The sequence below is a fragment of the Symsagittifera roscoffensis genome, chromosome 2, assembly GCF_963678635.1.
Source record: "Symsagittifera roscoffensis chromosome 2, txSymRosc1.1, whole genome shotgun sequence".
Taxonomy (NCBI): Eukaryota; Metazoa; Xenacoelomorpha; order Acoela; family Convolutidae; genus Symsagittifera; species Symsagittifera roscoffensis.
Window position 1 is genome coordinate 59,165,820 of NC_087063.1, and position 20,062 is coordinate 59,185,881.

Consider the following 20,062-nt stretch of genomic DNA (forward strand, 5'->3'; position numbering starts at 1 on the left):
TTAAAAGGAATCTATAACACATGCGCTATACACACACAAGTAAACCGACAAGCAAGTGTAGCACGTATAATATTTGCAGGATTTTTTGGAATTTTTTCATCATCAATTGACAAAATACTTTTAGATGCACAAATAAAAGAATATAACACAAAAATATCCACAAGACAAAACACATACGACGAAGAACATAATAATATAGAAATAACACATACTGCACCACAGATGCCACCCTTATCACAAAACCATCCATTATCACTAGTTCCTCGTAATTTCCGAAACCTAGCAATCACAAATAATCCAAATTCTAGACCAAATACAACACAAAGTCCCATCCAACACATAATGACACATCATTCAAAAAATGATAATACATATGAACAAATTATCGAACAACCTCACACCGCCACTTTTCAATCTCAAAATAATCATTTTTTTTAGCCCACGATGAGCCGACAACTTGGATCTCTCCATCGCTCAAATTCCCACCCAGCCAACCTCCAAACTCAAATCCCAATAATCCCAGCTTTTGCTTTCCCACCACCCAATTTTCCAATTATTAATATACCATCAAGCACGAATTCTGATACTAACTCAGATATTTCAGTTTTTCATACTATCTCACAACTTAATAACTCAAATGTAGAAACCCCCGACGAATTTGCAGACTCCGAACCATCTCCTTCTACCCATACTCAGACCAACTCCTCAGTTTTTTCAAAACCCCCATTTTCAACCCATCCCGTCCAGTCATCCACTCCCATCCGTTTCCACTCCTTCTTATGCTTCCCAAGTAACCCCAACCTATTCTCCACTTCATTCCGACAGATCATATAATAATTCCCCAGATACCCTCCAAGCTTCCGAAGAACTTGATAATTTTATTACTTTACAACAACAATTAATACACCCCAACAACCTTACAATACATCAAATATCATCCACAATAACATCCTCAAATCCACCTACCCCCACACCCTCCTCAGCTTACACTCCATCATCTCAATCATCCACATCCACCGAAACACTTACCAGTACAACCGAGCTTATCGCACTTTTAAACGAATATTTCCAAATCACCCATTCCCAACCAAACCCGGAACGGCCCGCGAATATATCAATCACCCGGAACACACAAACACGAAAATTTTCTTGAAATCACCTTACCCTCATTTCCGCAATATACATTAAAAACACCTACCATTGCTAACGAAACACGCATTTTTGTTGATGAGTACTTTTTAATGCCAACACTTCATTGGACAGTTTATTATAATTATATTAACCCCCTTTGCCTACCATTAGCTAATACTACTAAAAGTATCGAGAAAAACTAAAACATAATATATAGACTCACCACATCATTAACACCTCGACAATTTACTTACGTTGGATATAAAAAATTATTAAAAACATTCACTGCACCCCGAGCTAACGATTTTTCAATAGAATACTACGATCATAATATCATCCGCCCTAACCAAGATCAATTTTTAGATGAAGATTGCTTCGCAAACACGCAACTAAAAGAAAAATTTTTCATTAAAACATCATACCTATTTGCACTTAATATTTTTGATAGAAAGCATGATCATATTATTTCAGAAGCACTAGTTGATTTTCAAGCATATGAAAGCTTCTATGATAAATTTCAGTTATCTTCACTTACTTTTCAGTTTCTTTCACCACAGGAACGCAATTTGCACTGTTCCCACAATTTTATGTTACGCACTAAACAAACGCACACATATACATATTATCGTTTTAGACAAAATCATTTTGATTTACACACTCCATCAAGACAACCTCACCATCGTTTTCAGTTTCTCAACTCAAAATACACGTCACCATTTTTTCTTAATTTTACATATTGCATTAAAGATACTAACCTCCACGGCATCCTCCGCAACTATGACCCAGTTACCCAAATGTATATATTCTGTCCCATCACAAAGACCTTCAATGATGAAGAATCAAGACCCTTCCTTATCCCGCATGAATTTATCCAACCTATTGAAATACCCATATAAGAATTCATTCACAATACTAAATATAATCATAAAATCTATAACCTCATCCAAAACACACCTTACGAGTTCGCAGTAGGCACAGAAGAACTAAACACCATCAAGGCACTTCAATTGCTTTGGCCACTGCTACAAACTAAAAATGTCATACGCATACTAGCCAAGTTACTAACAACATCAGATATTATTCGCGACATCTTCCCCCATGGCTTTTTTTCCAGAAGACTAAGGTAAATATGAATTAAAATACTTTAACTAATAAATCCAAATTTGTACTAACCATTTTCTATCAATGTTTAATTTATTCTTTTAGTCTTAACATCACAATCATCTACAAAACAGAATAAGACAAATAAAATTACAAATTTATTAAATTATCTTCAAACTCATTAATTTCTTGCACTAAATAACTTAGTAAAAATCATAACAAATGCAGTAATTTTATTTATAAATTATTTCCCCATGAAGCAGTAAAAATGAAGTCAGAGAAAAATTGATAATTTCAAACTTCCCCAAAAAAGCAGTAAAATTCAAATTCTATGCAATAAATTAATAAAATGAGAAAGCAGTACTAACCTTTTCAATATTTTCATTCATTCGCACAAGAATTCTATCCAAACTCGCACAGCTCGCCCACGAAGAATTGTTTAAATAATGATTTTAATTTTCAAGCTTTCACCATCAACACTCTCTAACACGCGATAACAAGTTTCAAACTTTCTTTTAACCCGGTTGGAAAGGAATTATACACTAAACCAAACTAACCAACGCAGCTTACTCAACACCACAAATCATAAAACAACAGCATGACTAAAAAAACAAAACCAACGGTACCCAAACCGGATTAACCCAGTTTAAAACTGGATAATTTATTCTTTTTAAGACTATTATAAACTCTAAGAAGAAATAATAAGACACAAAAAAGCCGCAAGACAAACCCAAACCAAAAACAATTTGATTTTTGAAAAAAGGACACAACCAAAGTAACATAAGAAAAACCCAAAAAAACCTACATAAAACGTTATCACATAACAAGACCTCTCAAAGAAACAGCATGCAATCATACTCCCACTCCTGGCCTAACCCACCAGAGAAGGACGTCCTGAGCATGCTTATAGCCTGCTTAACCCACGCTGTGTGACCGCACTTCAGTGTTTAATAAGAGGTACTCAAGGGTGAGTAACTATTCAAAATAACTGAACTAAAACAAAACGCTTTGTGAAAACGACTAACTAAGTTCATGATTAAAAAACCAAATTAGCAAAAATTTATAAAATGTAAATCATACTTTGCAGTATATAGATCATACACAATAACAAAGACGAACATCCAAAGACGAGACGATCCCATCACACTCAAACAAAAGAATGGCTGAACACAACCGACATGCCGTCCACAATCACGACTCAAAGGATTTAAAGTACGACTTGACCTCGCAGAAAAGGACTTCAATGAACTAGACCAATGACCACCTCGATGTTCAAGTATACGTACAGATCCCAGTTACAAGGCATCCCTTCCAAACACGATTTTCACGCCATTCCCAGACGAGGCTGCACATCAAACAGTTTTCTACTAATACAGAAAAACCTGACATAGCAGACCATTTTGAAATCGGATTGATTTCATTGGGGATCACCGTCGTTGTCGAGTGACAAAGTAACAATTTCCTATCCCTGATTCCAGCGTCCTGGAACGTTCTTCTTCAAGAGGAACCGGATAAGAAAATCATGTTCGCCAAATACCAACGTTCATCATCCATCCTTCAATTGCAGAAAAGAAAGATAGTTCTAAAAAAACTCTGTAAACCCCGGATGGGTGTAACCTGATCTAAACTACATTTTATTATTGGATAAATTAGATATTTTACCACTGTAAAAAATTTAATATTAACCAATCATAATCCATCCAACTAACAACCCCCTTATTTGAATTTAACAAAGAAATTAGTTACCTCTCCAAGAGAACTTTAGCAGTCGCAATAAGCCAGTATACTCTAGATCTATTGAGCCTAGCAGAGACTAGTTAACACCCTGAGACTAGTAGATATAAGAGTAAGATTAGGATCGGTATTAGACTAAGAAGTTGCACGAATCTATCCGGCCGAAAATAAGATAGCGTGACGATCAGACGGTGTACCCTATCCGAAATTACTCTATGAGTTAACCTCAAGGACCTAACTCAAAAGGAAGACAAACACCATTATCGAACAGCAAATGTGTAAAGGTCACGAAAAGATGATCGGCTTCTATTTTCGATAATGAAATTTAAGTTTCAGATTTCCAAGCAAAATAATAATTTACCTATTGATCCAGTTTTCTCAAATCGAGTTCAATTTATCAAGTTGTCTGGTTACGTTTATAGGGTTGCCGTAGTTCTACAACAATGAAAAATTCAAAACCGCCTTCTAGCCTGTTAAAACCCCCTATACATGCCACGGCGTCACACAAAGTCTTAAGCTATGGTACTTTTTTCTCTCTCTTTTTCTTATGTTGCTTTTTTAAGAAGCTGTTGATTTAAATTTTATTGACTTTAAACGTACAATACTTTTAATTGAATCTAGTTTTGATCAGCCAAAGTATGCAATGTTTTATAAACACAAGGTATTCTTTTTCTTATTCAGTTTGTGTCTTGTTTTGAATAATTCAAAGTTTGCTTAAAAATTCAAAGTTGCTTCAATGTTTCAAAGTTTGGTCTGCTTCAAAATTTGTTTAAATTTCCGAAAGAAAATTTATTGAACAATTATTGGAAAATAACCTGATGGTATTTCCACATAACTATTCACAGGTGTCATATAATAACTGAATGAAACCCTAACTGAAAGACCTGAGATCGTCAAAAATTTCAAGTTACTTTTTTTACAACTTCGCTGCTCAGATTTGTTTTTGATTATGAGCAAAACACGGTTTTTATTGCTGTTTCTAACTATAAATTTCAGCGTTATCCTTTATTTGGGATCTGGGTCAAACTTTTTTTTATTTATTATCAAACCGGCTGCAGATAAAGGAAATGTTGATTCAAATTATTTTACTGACGATGTAGTTAAATCTGCTCTCCAAAAGTGGCAAAAAACTAACAAAAACGTTTGTGATCTTTGTTTTGCAATAATTGATAGCCAAACAGACACGCTTGCAGCTGCCAAATTATTTGTACAAGATACTCCACATAGATTTAATTTCAATTTTCAAAATGACAGTTTTGAAAATAACAGTTTTTGCGATAATTATCTCGAAAATGAGGCAAGTGTACCTTTGATTTCACAATCAAAGCTCAAACCTGAGGAGGATTTCCCGTTGGCGTTTGGTCTTATGGTTTATCATAACTTTGAACAAATAGAACAGTTGCTTCGAGTTATATATCGGCCTCAAAACTATTACTGTTTCCATGTCGATAAATCGTCGGATGATGCTTTTAAAGAACAGGTAATTTTTTGATAAAAACAACAAAACATTTGTTACAAATAATTCGACCATCTTCAGTCATTTTCAGCTTCCCGCAGAATCGATCTAGGATTGTAACCAGAGGGATTTCAAAAAGTATCGAGTCATTATCGGTCGACAAAGCTTTCTTTTTTAAGGTAGAAAAAATTGATTCACTTAATTCTGCTAAAACTAAAACGCTAAAAAATCTAATTGTCACAGTTTTCTGCGCTGCAGGCCAATTTTTGATAGAAAATGTCACAAACTGTTTATTGACGCATAGTCCCATCAAGCTTAGGCACCTTCGAAAAGTGACCATAAAAACTCCGCGCGCTCGATACAAATGAAATCGAAGGATTCCTAGCAACTACTGAGCACTTGAAATTATTTTCAGGCAGTTATCGTCATAAAAATTGGTTAGATTCAAAAAATTTAAATTTGGATAGGATGTAAGTGTAGGCTAACTTGATAAGAAATATCTGTTCCACTAAGTGGTCGGATCAATTTCTATCGTTTTATTCAAACTTATTTATTGGAACATTAGTCCGCTCGCATATACACTTGTGATGGAGCGGATTTCAACTACTGGAGTCCCAAAGATAATCAATAACAAAAATGTATTCAAAAATTCTAAAGTGTCTAAAAGTTTTTGCTGAAACTAATGAAACTAATGATCTTGTGACTCTATAAAATGTTCAACTGACTAAACTCAGCTCAAAAATTAGAGCAGAAGCAAAAAACACGTGGAATTCGAGATTAGTTCAAAAAATATTGAACCGTTATTTGTTGACAAGACTCAGTTTTGCTTAGGCACACAAAATTGTTTTCCTTAATTCTCTTAGAATCAAAAACAAAATAAAACTAAATTGTCCCAGTTTTATGCGTTGCACGCCAATCTTATTGAACGCCAATCTGCGTTATACATGCCAAATTTTTATTGGTAGATCATGCCAAAATCTGGTAGAATAAGCTGCACCTCATAGTTACCCTCGATTTTAGGTTCTTTGTAAAGTTTTGAAAGGAACCTTAGGAAATCCGCTCGATCGATACAATTGAGATCTAAAGTTTCTTAGAACTACTGGAGTTTGAAACTATCATAACCAAAACATATCAGTTATTAAAATTTCATCAAAAAATTTTTCTTTACGAAATTTAGTTAAAAAAAGTGGGGTTGCGTTAGAAATTGATTTCAGGCAAAAATCATCATGAAACTAGTTATTTTTAAGCAAATAATTTATAGATATGATATAATTTAAAGCTAACTTGATAAAAAAAATTTCTTTCATAAGTTGTTCCGATTGAAGCTTCAAGGTTCAAGGTTTTCAAATATTGGAGGTTTTCAAGAAGTATATGGCAAACAAAAAATCAAATATTGCTAACCAAGTAATTGAAAAAATTGATATGCAAACAGCAACTTCAAAAAATTGCTTGAAAACAAAGTTTTCCGCTTAATTTGACCTTGCTGGGATTATTTTTTGCTACCGCTTCATTCTATTATGAGCTACTGTTATTGTTCGACAACAACCTAATAAAATGCACAAAAAAGAATAGTTTTCACTAAATTTTTCTATATAATCTGATAATATACTGAAAACAACAAAAATTCAGAAAAAAAAGCCAACGTATTTTTTGCTGTTCCGATTATGTAAAAACTTAAGGGAAATTTTGATTTGAATGTTCCTTTGTTACAGCTAATTCTACTTATATACAGATAAAAATGTCGGTTAAAAGTGAATTATTCTCGAAGTTAAAACATTAAAAAGTGAAAGACCATTCTCTATGCCGGAGAGAATGAACGTATCAACGTCATAACTAAGTACCAGTTATAATGACTAACAAATAATATAAAAAATATGAATAAGATAATGCAAATCACATCATTCCCCTTAAAAGGAAAAAAATAAACTAAATTAAAGGCAACTGGCCATTTTCTCCCCCAAAGGAAAATGACGAAGTTTTAATAATACCGCCAAATACTACAGTAAAAAGTTTTACTCCGTAGGATCATCTGTTTGGAATAAAGGCAGTTAAACTAAGCCATAAAAAGCTTAATAAGCTTAAATCGGCGTGATAGGTATGATGAATCCGACGGAATACGCTCCAAAAAATACGCTGACTAGTTAAAGATAATTAATCCTAACTGCACTTGGTTTTGTTACTGTCTTTGAGTGATTTAAAACTTAAAGCACAATGAGAGTAACACTGAGTACTAGAATGAACAAAATTCGAATTTTAAAAGTTTTCAGTTTTGAAAATTGTCGTCTTCGATGAATTTTTCTAATTCGGCATCAAAGAGTTCGCTATCGAAATCTACGAACTCGTCAAAATTTTTAACAGCCTCTCTTAATGACTGGTCGGTGGAAGATTTTGAAAATGTGTCCGATGATGGTGTCTGATGCACTTGCTGTGATTTCCGCCGATTGAACACTGAAGGTTGGAGTTTTCTTATCCGAAGGAGTTTGTGTAGAGGAAGTTGTGGTATAGCCAGTTTGATCCTTACCGTCGAGTGAGATTGGAATTATTGCTGACCCAGGTTGTCTCTGTCGTCTATAATATCTATGTCAACCTTTTACCATAGATTTGAGGAGGTCCTACGTTACGGCTCGAACGTCTTAGTTTAAATTCATTACCAGTGGTAGTGATTTCTTCCGAACGTGGTCGCTGGGTAGTAGCATTGTCATCTGATGAATCAACAATCTCATAGTTCGGGAAGTCGACAAATTTGTCCCCCTCATTTTCATCCAAGGCTCCGTTGGAGCATTTGAGGGTTAATTCTGAAGGGGAGTGAGTAGTTTGTTGAGGTTGTGTTGAGCTCTGTCGTGCAGGGATTATACTGATCGGGCAATCCAACGGATCCGAAAATGAAGTCAGGTTATCTAAAATCTCAGATTTTATGTTATCCTGGGTTGCTTGGGGGTCTAGAGAGGGTATAGAAGGTTCAAATTGGCTACAATTATCCTAAATAATGCGTTCTCTAATCATGTCTCTGCAAAGGATACCGCCCGCGATCCATTCCCAATCGCTAATGTCTGAACTATCCGACGGAATTATCATAGATTCGTCACCTGCTAGGTAGCCCGCGTATGATGCAGTGTCTTTTTTTCGTGTTGGTCTGCTCCTGAATGGTTTGGAGGATGGGTTTGACACTCTCGTCCTAGTGTTGTTGTCGGAAGTGGCCGATTTTGTCAGCTGGCTTGTCTTCGGGCCTGTTTTTCTTGTCGGCAGAAGTTTTGGTATGGTCGTCTTCCTGAGCATACTTCAAAATCAAACTTGGGAAATGATGGCAAAGAGATATTACCTCTAAAGTCAGATTTTCTGATTTTCTGATAATTTTTCCGTCGGATAATTCTACCGTGGTTTTTGTTGCGCTTATAACTCTCTGGTTAAGTTGTTTGTAGAAAGGGTATCCATTTATGCTTCCTTTGGTTTTCCGTAGTGTTTTGAGATAGCGTGTAGTAGAGTAGGATTTTGGTGGTCGAGTACCATTGCTAATAAAGCAATTTTTACAGTATGAACAAATTTTTTTCACAAGACCGTTAGAGCAAAATAATTTAATATTATTGGTATCGCAAAATAATTTAAAATCCTGTCTAGTAAAACAGGAAGCGTGGTCAACTGGAATGCCATGAAGGTAAAAATAATCCCGGAGAAATTCAATTACTGTGTTTGAAGAGGTTGACGATGTTATTTTAGCCGATGGAATTTTCGAAAATCGCTTGATGCATAGTAGAAGGTATTTAATTTTTCCCCAAGTGAAATCCAATAGACCGGCAATATCGAGATTTAATTCCTCGTAAGGTTCGGATAATGTTGGCAGTTTGCTGATTTGAGTCTTAGGTATAATGCTTTTTATATTCTTACCGGTTTGAGTGCACTGGGAACAATTTATCCCGTGGAAAAAAATCTGGCGAGTTATGTGTGGTCACCATAAGTACTGTGCTAGGTACTTCATACCAAAATGTCCAGGATGGGATTAGTAAAAAGTTTTCAATAGCGCGTTTCGTAGAGTAAAGAGGATAACAAGTTTTCCATCCATGTAGAGCAGTCCGTCGGATTCATGCAGATCTTTTGTAAATTGGTTTAGGTAATAAGAGTTGGCGTTAATCTTTTCTATTTTATTTTGAAAGACTTTAACGATCGGACTTAACACCGGGTCTTCTTCAATTTAGGTCCAAAGGTCGTTCCGACAACTTCAAATTCTCACGGTAATTTGTCACTAAATTTTCGCGTTTGGATAAAATTGGAAGTTCGACTTTGACCTGAATACCGGAAGTAGAAGGAATAATTACAATTTGGTTATTCAACATATTTACACTATTTACAATTTTAAGATCCTGAGAAATAAAAATTAAGCTACAATTAAGAATTAAAAAATAAAGAAAAGCTGAATTTGAATAAGAAATTTTTGTTCAATCAATGATCGAGAAATCCGAAGGAATACATTTGGAATTACAAAGTTTAGTTCTGTAGTGTTTTAGATTCCAAATTGGAACATTTGAGTTGATGAGTTTGAGAAGTGAAGTTATCACATGATTACGTAAATTTGTGTGATTGGAATTTCCCATGTTTGAACCAATAGCACTTCATATCGATTTTCCGTTATCCGAAGGATTCAAAGCCTTATAGTTTTTCTGGATAGTAGCAACTACAAAGTCTTCGCCTTAATGAGATAGGGAAATTGCTTTTTCTGAAGGGGATCTTGAAGTTAGATCTGTAAAACCCATGTCATTCCCTGCTAATTGTTTTATTTGTTGTGTAAACGGTAAAAAACGATCGACCCATCTTGTTAAACGACTATTATAAGTTTTATTTCCTTGATTTGGTGAGAGTGCTGAACGGAAGGCTTTATGGTTGGTATTATTTTCAAATTCTGAGCCGTAAAGATACTTTTTATAATGTTCTACCGCCCAAACAACTCCCCGCAATTCCATTTCATTTGTGGAATATTTCGATTCATGTGGATTTAAAAATCTTGAGGCGAAAGTGACTGTTTTCCAGTCATTCCCATGGAGCTGTATGAGCGAGGCACCAATTCCATTATGAGAGGGGTCAGTTTTCACTCTCGTATTACGTTAGACGTCAAAGTGTGTGTTTTCGGTAAGGCTGACTATTTCTAAATTGATTCTCTCGAATGCCTTTGTGTGATCTTCGTTCCATGGAAAAAATAATTTCTTATTTAGTAGAGGTCTTCAGGGACTTCCGAGGGATGCTAAGTTTGGCTTGTTGACCCGAAGAAGGATCCTAATTTCTTTAAGTTTTTTGGAATTGGGATATTTTTGAGAGCCTTGGTTTTGTCAATTAAAGGACGATCCCTGATTTAGATATTTTAAAGCCAAGCCATTGTGTTTCATTTTGAAAGAATTTACATTTTGGCCATTTGAATGCGAAATTGTAATTATCTATATACGGTAAAATTTTATGAACAATGTTCTTGTGTTCAGTAAAACTTCCTTCGGAAGCAACTAAAATATCGTCAAAGTAACAATTTGTGAAAGAAATTTTCCTGATTGTTGAGTCCAAGACTCTTTGAAATTCATTCGGTATAATGCCGAGTCCAGAAAAACTAGCTAGAAATTGGTAAGTGCCAGTTGTGTCTCCGCCTACCCAGCTTAAATTGCATTGACTGCTGGTAAACTTATCTGAAGAAAGTTGGCTGTATGTGCTCTTTAAGTCCAAATTGGTAAACCAAACTTCTCCGTCATATTCGTTTGAAATCCGAGAGTAAGTTTTTTTGTAATTGAGTTTTGAATCTAGAGCTGATTTGATCGATTTATCCGATTTTGCGGGTGTTAACTATTGGACTAATAAACCTATCCTTGTCGCAACTTTCCAATTTTTTGATGTCTTTCAGATTTAATTCTTTACTAGTTCTGTCTTTACTGAATCAACTAAATGGAGGGGAACACGTCTGCTTTTTAGTTGTATTGATTCCAAATGTTCGTGGAAATGTGTTATTTTTATTTGGTTTTTATTTTTTCCAATCCGAAGGAATAATTGTTTAAAAGTCTTGGATATAATATCTGTTTCTTTCTCTTTGTTGGGTGAAGAAATTAGATTAATGGATATACATGTTCTCTTATAAAGTAGTGTGGGAAGTGCTTCTGAGAAACTTCAATTCCCACTTTGGGTAACAAAAATCGTTTCCAATGAGATTCGTGTCGAGACCTTCTGTCAGAAAAAAGTATCATTCTCCATAAGACAATGCGTTCGAAAATATAGGTAAAATTAACTTTCCAGTGATGTTAATCGCGTTGTCTGTGAACCCACAGTAAAGCTCCGACTGATCCACCGGAAAAGTTTTTAAGTGGTGGCCTCGTAGCTTCAATTCGTGAAGGACATTCCGTTCGAGGAAGCTCACTGCGCTGTTAGTAATTTCTTTAATTCTTTTCTTTGGTTATCGTAATTAGTGGTCATTTATAGTACAGAGTAATCATCGTTATCGCTCTGTCTGGATTCTGACTATGCATTGATTACTCCACAACGTTCTCTATTTACATGGTCGTTATTTACATCCGGTTGTTCCGAGTTATAATTACAATCTGTATTATGTACAGTTTGACTATCTACTATAATTACATTTTTACGACCTCATTTACATAGCCTGATGAAATGTTCGCGGTTTTTACAGGATGTACAATTTGTGTCCTTAGCAGGGCCCACTGCCAGGTGTCCTTTTGAAAAAGTTCCGCCGCCTTTCATACAAAATATTACATTTCTTTGCCATTTCTGCGAGGGCTCCCCAGAATTGCTCCAACGATTCTCTATCTCTCTGTTTTCTGTTCAAAAGCTTGTGTCTGTCGAACGTCAGAACTCGGAAATTTAGAGGATTTTGACAATTTTTTTCTTTCGTTTCCGAGGGCTAAAAAAAGATTGGTCGGAGTTTTTCGTCAGCTTCTTCAAATCTCATGCCATTGAATCTTTTTGTTTCCGTCTTTTTCGAAGCTGTCTCTTCATCTTCATGTCTCTTTTGTTCACGGTTATTTTTTTCCAGACGGGTCAGTTTTTGGGTTTCCGTTTCGCCCTCAGGTGGATTTTCCAAAAGTGGCGGGTGTGTGTGGTATCGCTCCATCGGGCTTAGAAGGTTGTCTATGTCGATGTTTTCTTTGCGATTACTGCCATTTGGAACAGATCGCTCCACTCCTCCCAAGGAATTGGTGGGTCCACCGTATGGTTTTGCCAAAATGAAGGTATACCTCTCACGTTTGATTCGTTACTGTTTGAATGCGCCATGATGAAGTGTTCCTTTGTTACCGCTAATTCTACTTACGTACAGATAAAAATGTCGGTTAAAAAAGAATTAATCTCGAAGTTATAACATTAAAAAGTGAAATTGCATTCTCTCCGCCGGAGAAAATGAACGCATCAAGGTTATAACTAAGTACCAGTTAACAAATAATAATCAAATATGAAGAAGATAATGCAATTCAAATGAAATTTCAAATTTGGTTTTGCCGTTATGACAAAACCTTCTCATTAAGCAAGAACTTATCCAAATTTTTTGGTTCAAAAAAAACTCCTACACCTGTGATTTGTTTTCTTGAAGTCGTGGGATTTTCAAATTGGGACTAATTTGGCCAATTTAGCATAAATAAAGCGCGTCAAGTTTTGCAGAAGCGCATAAAATGCCCGCCGAAAAAATCCAGCCTCGAATGTATTTTTTATTTAAGCTGAAGCACGCTTATTTAGACAAGCATTGTTCAAAATCAATTTGTTGGATGTGCCGGTTGAAATTTTCCAATTTTTTAAATTTTTTTTTCTCCAAGTTTTGTCGTAACTTGGAAATTGAAATAAATTCAAATGCCCTGAATGACACCTAGAACATTCAGAGCCTGACGTTGATAAAAGCAACTTTGCTTAGTTTTTTCTTTTTACAGCTTAAGCGTCCACATTAAATGTTTTACCAAATTGAAATTAGAGTCTTAAATGGAGGATTTTTAGGCGATTGCAAAGTTGTTTGAAAATTGAGTTGTTGTTTCATGCATTTTCTGAATACTGGGCATTTTATACAGGTTGTGTGCAGATTTTCTTGACTTGTTCAGCCCCTACATAACATGAATAAATTGGTAATGAAATTGGTAAATTATGCTTTTCAGTTAAATTTTTTATGCCGACGTTTGACCTTAAGAGACAAAAATGAATACTAAATGCGAAAAATCTAAAGCAAAATTTATGGTTCCTAATTGTGTTTTATTGTACTTTTGCGGATTCGTTTTAGCAAATAGTGCTTAAATGTTGATCTAAGAAGTTGTTCAAAACTTTTTTCATTATCGCTGGAACTATTAGAACACAAATTTTTATGGATTTTTTGCTGTCACTGATGATTTGCGCTACCTACTTTTCCTCAAGTGGCTGTAGGTCCTTGTAACACTGACGGAGACTTTTCTTGAGAACTAAAATTAGCGCAAAAATTGGAGCAGAAAAAGTAAATTAGTTACACTGAAAATTGCTTATGGCTACCAAATTGACCTTCTGACAACTCCAGAAGAAAAAAATGATTTTAAATTGAATTCGGTGAGATTTGGGTAGATCAAATGAATGGCCATAGTCCGTTTTGGTTCAATCGGCCAAAATCCATATTGAGCTAATTACAGCTAAATCCAAACTAGTTTAATCGCTTTTCATGCACAAACATCTAATTTAGTTTTTCCAGGCATATCAATTTATGAAGTAGACAAGCGGCAGCTACATATTGCATGGAGAAAATTTTGAAAAAATCGAGACACGCAAGAGCGAGATGTGAATAAAGTTCGAGATGCAATATAGGCTGTTGCTGATCTTCCATTTGAAAAGCAAAAAAACCCACACTTGAAAAAAAAATCACGCTGAAATGTGATTTTTTACTTTCGAATTAGTTGTGGATGATTGTTCTGGGAAAGTTATTGCACTAGTGTTTCCATTTTGTATTTGATAAGCTAGTGCATTATTTGAAACACGAGTGTAATGCTTTAAAATTGCACTAGTGTTTCAAATATTGCACTAATGTTTCAGATATTGCACTACTGATTCAAGTATTGCACTAGTTTTTCGAATTTGGCTCAGAAAAGTATTGAAAGCGTGTGTTTCATAAAGTTTTAAATCCGTTTTTGTTTCATATGCACTTAGAACTGGCTTGAACCGTTTGCAAGTTATCTTAAAATGGACTTGAATTCACTTAAGGGCATTTTTGTCTGTGCGGTTTCACATAATTGGTGCTGGCCTAAAAGTATTAGAATAGTACTTAATATGTCCATTTGTCAAAAGTAGTCGTTGAATAATGTTATTGAAATACTCACCAAATAAATTTCTGTTTTAGATGGCCAAACTAGTGGAGTGCTTCTCCGACCATGTTTTCCTGGCTTCCAACCCAGAATACGTCGTATGGGGAGAACACACAGTTCTGACATCAGAGTTCTCCTGCATGGAAGATCTGGTCAAGAGAGGATATTGGAAGTACTACATCAACATAACAGGCGAAGAATTCCCATTGCTTTTAAACATGGAATTGGTCTACATTCTTAGCAAACTTCACGGATCCAACTTGATTTCATGTATCACTTTTACAAACAGTACTTGTCAGACGTACGCTGCGAGCTGATATGGCTCAGTAATGATCCCAAATAACGTTTATTGATCCAAGTGTTCCGCAGTCGTTTTTCTAGAGGGAGGGGAGAAACATAATTGAGGAAGGGGCAGAAGGTGGCCTCTCCCCCTTTCCGTTACCACTGTCACGCTACTTCCCGTTAGGATTGCTGCTAGTCGGATGAATTCGTTTCTCAAGTTGTAGCAGAGCAGTAGCTTAATTATCAAATTTCAGTATTTTTATAGTATATTTTTTAACGGAAATCGGAGCTCATCTATCATAAGAAATAATTAATAGAACAAACGTCAGAGAACCTTGAATGAGAGTGTCTTTACTGATTTATTGAACTTTTATAGTGAGTTTGACAATTCCTGAGCGACTGCCTCAGACCTTACCACTGAACTTGACTAAAGGTTGGTTAAAAATGAAGTAATCTCGAAGTTAAAACATTAAAAAGTGAAAGTGAATTCTCTCCGCCGGAGAGAATAAACGTATCATGGTCATAACTAAGTACCAATTATAATGACTAACAAATTATATAAAATATTTGAATAGGAGAGTGCAATCAAATCATTCCCCTTAATAGGAAAAAAAGTTAAACTAAACTAAAGGCAACTGGCCCTTTCCTCCCCAAAGGAAGTTGACGAAATTTTAATAATACCGCCAAACACTAAAGTAAAGAACTTTACTCCGTAGGATCAACTGTTTGGTATAAAGGCAGTTAAACTAAGCCATAATAAGCTTAATAAGCTTAAATCGGCGTGATAGAAATGATGAATCCGGCGGAATACGCTCCAAAAAATACGCTGACTAGTTAAAGATAATTAATCCTAAATGCAGTTGGTTTTGTTACTGTCTTTGAGTGATTCGAAACTTAAAGCAAAATGATTAGCACTAAGAGTAACACTGGGTACTAGATTGAAAAAAAAGTGAATTTAAATTTTTTCAGTTTTGAAATTTGTCGTCTTTGATGAATTTTTCTAATTCGGCATCAAAAAGTTCGCTATCGAAATCTACGAGCTCCTCAAATATTTTTACAGCCTATCTTAATGACTGGTCGATGGAAGATATAGAAAATGTGTCCGATGATGGTGTCTGATGAACTTGCTGTGATTTCCGCCGATTGAATAATGAAGATTGGAGTTTTCTTATCCGAAGGAGTTTGTGTAGAGGAGGTTGTGGTATAGCCAATTTGATCAATAACGTTGAGTGAGATTGGATTTGGTGCTGACCCAGGTTGGTTGTCTCTGTCGTCTATAATATATATGTGCAACCTTTTACCATAGAATTGAGGAGGTCCTACGTTACGGCTCGAACGTCTTAGTTTAAAATCAGTACCAGTGGTAATGATTTCCTCCGAACGTGGTCCCTGGGTAGCAGCATTGTCATGTGATGAATCAAAAATCTCATAGTTTAGGAAGTCGTCCGATTTGTCCCCCTTCACTTTCATCCATGGCTCCGTTGGAACATTTGAGGGTTAGGTCTGAAGGGGAGTGAGTAGTTTGTTGAGGTTGTGTTGAGCTCTGTCCTGCAGGGATTATACTGATCGGGCAATCCAACGGATCCGAAGTTGGAGTCAGGTTATCTAAAAGCTCAGATTTTATGTGATCCTGGGTTGCTTGGGGGTCTATAAGGTTCATGTTGGCTACAATTATCCGAAATAATGCGGTCTCTAATCTTGTCTCTGCAAGGGATACCGCCCGCGATCATTTCCCAATCGCTAATGTCTGACGTATCCGACGGAATTATCATAGATTCGTCACCTGCTAGGTAGCCCGCGTATGATGCAGTGTCTTTCTTTCGTGTTGGTCTGCTCCTGAATGGTTTGGAGGATGGGTTTGACACTCTCGTCCTAGTGTTGTCAGCTGACTTGTCTTCGGGCCTGTTTTTCTTGTCGGCAGAAGTTTTGGTATGGTCGTCTTCCTTGAGCATACTTCAAAATAAAAGTTAGGAAATGATGGAAAAACGATATTACCTCTAAAGTCAGATTTTCTGATTTTCGGATAATTTTTCCGTCGGATAATTCTGCCGTGGTTTTTGATGCGCTTATAACTTTCTGGTTAAGTTGTTTGTAGAAAGGGTTTCCATTTATGCTTCCTTTGGTTTTCCGTAGTGTTTCACCTTTAAAAGGACTTTGGGGAGGCAAGCGAGAAGAAGAGGGCTTCGAGGCTGATGGGTATTCCGACTCATAACCCTTTCTCCAATGGGGACTGGTTTTTTTTGGTATTAGGTTGTGTTCGTAGCCGTCTTCAATCCGATCATCTGCTTTCCAGCCTAGTGCCCGTTCCTTGCATAAGATTGATTTTCCTTTGTCTAAAAATCCATCGGATAACTTATTACAGGCCAATTGTTTCCAGATCGTATTAGGTTTCCTATTGAAGTGTATTTCGAATGGTGAGCATATGATTTTTTATTGAAAAGAAGAACGAAAATTCCAAATAATTTTTGAGATAGCGTGTAGTAGAGTAGGATTTTTTTGGTCGAGTAACATTGCTAATAAATCAATTTTTACAGCATGAACAAGTTTTTGTACAAGACCGTTAGAGCGATGTTCGCCGACTGTACAAAATATTAATTTAACATGATTGGTATCGCAAAATAATTTAAGATCCTCTAGTAAAACAGGAAGCGTGGTCAACGCACATAGAAACTGGACTGCCATGAAGGTAAAACAATCCCGGAGAAATTCAATCACTGTGTTTGAAGAGGTTGACGATGTTATTTTAGCCGATGGAATTTTCGAAAATCGCTTGATGCATAGTAGAAGGTATTTAATCTTTCCCCAAGTGAAATCCAATGGACCGGCAATATCGAGATTTAATTCCTCGTAAGGTTCGGATAATGGTGGCAGTTTGCTGATTTGAGTCTTAGGTATATTGCTTTTTATATTCTTACCGGTTTGAGTGCACTGGGAACAATTTATCCCGTGGAAAAAAATCTGGCGAGTTATGTGTGGTCACCATAAGTACTGTGCTAGGTACTTCATACCAAAATGTCCAGGATGGGATTAGTAAAAGGTTTTCAATACCGCGTTTTGTAGAGTAAAGAGGATAACAAGTTTTCCATCTGTGTAGAGCAGTCCGTCGGATTCATGCAGATCTTTTGTAAATTGGTTTAGGTAATAAGAGTTGGCGTTAATCTTTTCTATTTTATTTTGAAAGGCTTTAACGATCGGACTTAACACCGGGTCTTCTTCACTCAAAATGGCAACAATTTAGAGTTAAATAACGAATTTAGGTCCAAAGGTCGTTCCGACAACTTCAAATTCTCACGGTAATTTGTCACTAAATTTTCGCGTTTGGATAAAATTGGAAGTTCGACTTTGACCTGAATACCGGAAGTAGAAGGAATAATTACAATTTGGTTATTCAACATATTTACACTATTTACAATTTTAAGATCCTGTGAAATAAAAATTAAGCTACAATTAAGAATTAAAAAATAAAGAAAAGCTGAATTTGATTAAGAAATTTTTGTTGAATCAATGTTCAAGAAATCCAAAGGAATACAATTAGAATTACAAAATTTAGTTCTGTAGTGTTTTAGATTGCAATTTGGAACAGTTGAGTTGATGATTTTGAGAACTGAAATTATCACATAATTACGTAAATTTGCGTGATAGGAATTTCCCATGTTTGAACCAATACCACTTCATATCGATTTTCCGTTATCTGATGGATTCAAAGCCTTATTGTTTTTCTGGATAGTAGCAACTACAAATTCTTCGTCTTAATGAGATGGGGAAATTGCTTTTCCTGAAGGGGATCTTGAAGTTAGATCTGTAAAACCCATATCATTTTCTGCTAAGTGTTTTATTGTGAAGTTAAACGGTAAAAAACGATCAACCCATCTTGTTAAACGACTATTATAAGTTTTATTTCCTTGATTTGGTGAGAGTGCTGAAAAGAGGGCTTTATGGTTGGCAGTAATTTTTCAAATTCTGAGCCGTAAAGATACTTTTTATAATGTTCTACCGCCCAAACAACTCCCCGCAATTCCGATTTGTGGAATATTTGTGGAATATTTCCATTCATGTGGATTTAAAAATCTTGAGGCAAAAGTGACTGTTTTCCAGTCATTCCCATGGAGCTGTTTGAGGGAGGCACCAATTCCATTATGAGAGGCATCAGTTTTTACTCTCGTATTACGTTGGACGTCAAAGTGTGTGTTTTCGGTAAGGCTGTCTATTTCTAATTTGATTCTCTCGAATGCCTTTGTGTGATCTTCGTTCCCTGGAAAAATTAATTTTTTATTTAGTACAGGTCCTCAGGGACTTCCGAGGGATGCTAAGTTTGGCACAAATTTGATAGATTGGTTTGTTGACCCGAAGAATGATCCTAATTTCTTTAAGTTTTTTGGAATTGGGATATCTTTGATAGCCTTGGTTTTGTCAATTAAAGGGGCGATCCCTGTTTTAGATATTTTAAGGCCAGGCCACTGTATTTTTTTGAAAGAACTTACATTTTGGCCAATTGACTGCGAAATTTTATTATCTAATTTCGGTAAAACTTTATGAACAATGTTCTTGTGTTCAGTACAACTTCCTTCGGAAGCAACTAAAATATCGTCGAGGTAACAATTTGTAAAAGGAATATTTCTGATTGTTGAGTCCATGACTCTTGGAAATTCATTCGGTATATTGCCGAGTCCATAAAAACTAGTTAAAAATTGGTAAGTGCCAGTTGTGTCTCCGGATACCCAGCTTAAATTGCATTGACTGCTGGTGAAATTATCTGAAGAAAGTTGGCTGTATGTGTTCTTTAAGTCCAAATTGGTAAACCAAACTTCTCCGTCATAATCGTTTGAAATTCGAGAGTAAGTTTTTTTTGTAATTGAATTTTGAATCTAGAGCTAATTTGATCGACTTTTCCTTTTTGCGGGTTATAACTATTGGACTAATAAACCTATCCTCGTCGCAACTTTCCAATTTTTTGATGTCCTTCGGATTTAAGTCGGTTTAGTTCTGTCTTTACTGAATCAAGTAAATGGAGGGGAACACGTCTGCATTTTAGTTGTATTGGTTTCAAATGTTCGTGGAAATGTGTTATTTTTGTTTGATT

At 35.7% G+C, this 20,062-nt stretch overlaps 2 protein-coding genes across 2 annotated transcripts in view; one reads left to right on the forward strand and one right to left on the reverse strand.

Moving 5' to 3' along the window:
* The window catches only part of LOC134839416 (uncharacterized), a 541,178-nt gene that overhangs the window by 444,753 nt on the left and 76,363 nt on the right, over nt 1-20,062 (reverse strand). The window lies entirely within an intron of this gene.
* LOC134839897 (beta-1,3-galactosyl-O-glycosyl-glycoprotein beta-1,6-N-acetylglucosaminyltransferase-like) lies at nt 4,618-15,017 on the forward strand. The gene is made up of 2 exons (XM_063855524.1): nt 4,618-5,446; nt 14,736-15,017. Exons 1-2 carry the CDS (start codon nt 4,916-4,918, stop codon nt 15,015-15,017), a joined length of 813 nt encoding a protein of 270 aa, XP_063711594.1. The 5' UTR covers nt 4,618-4,915.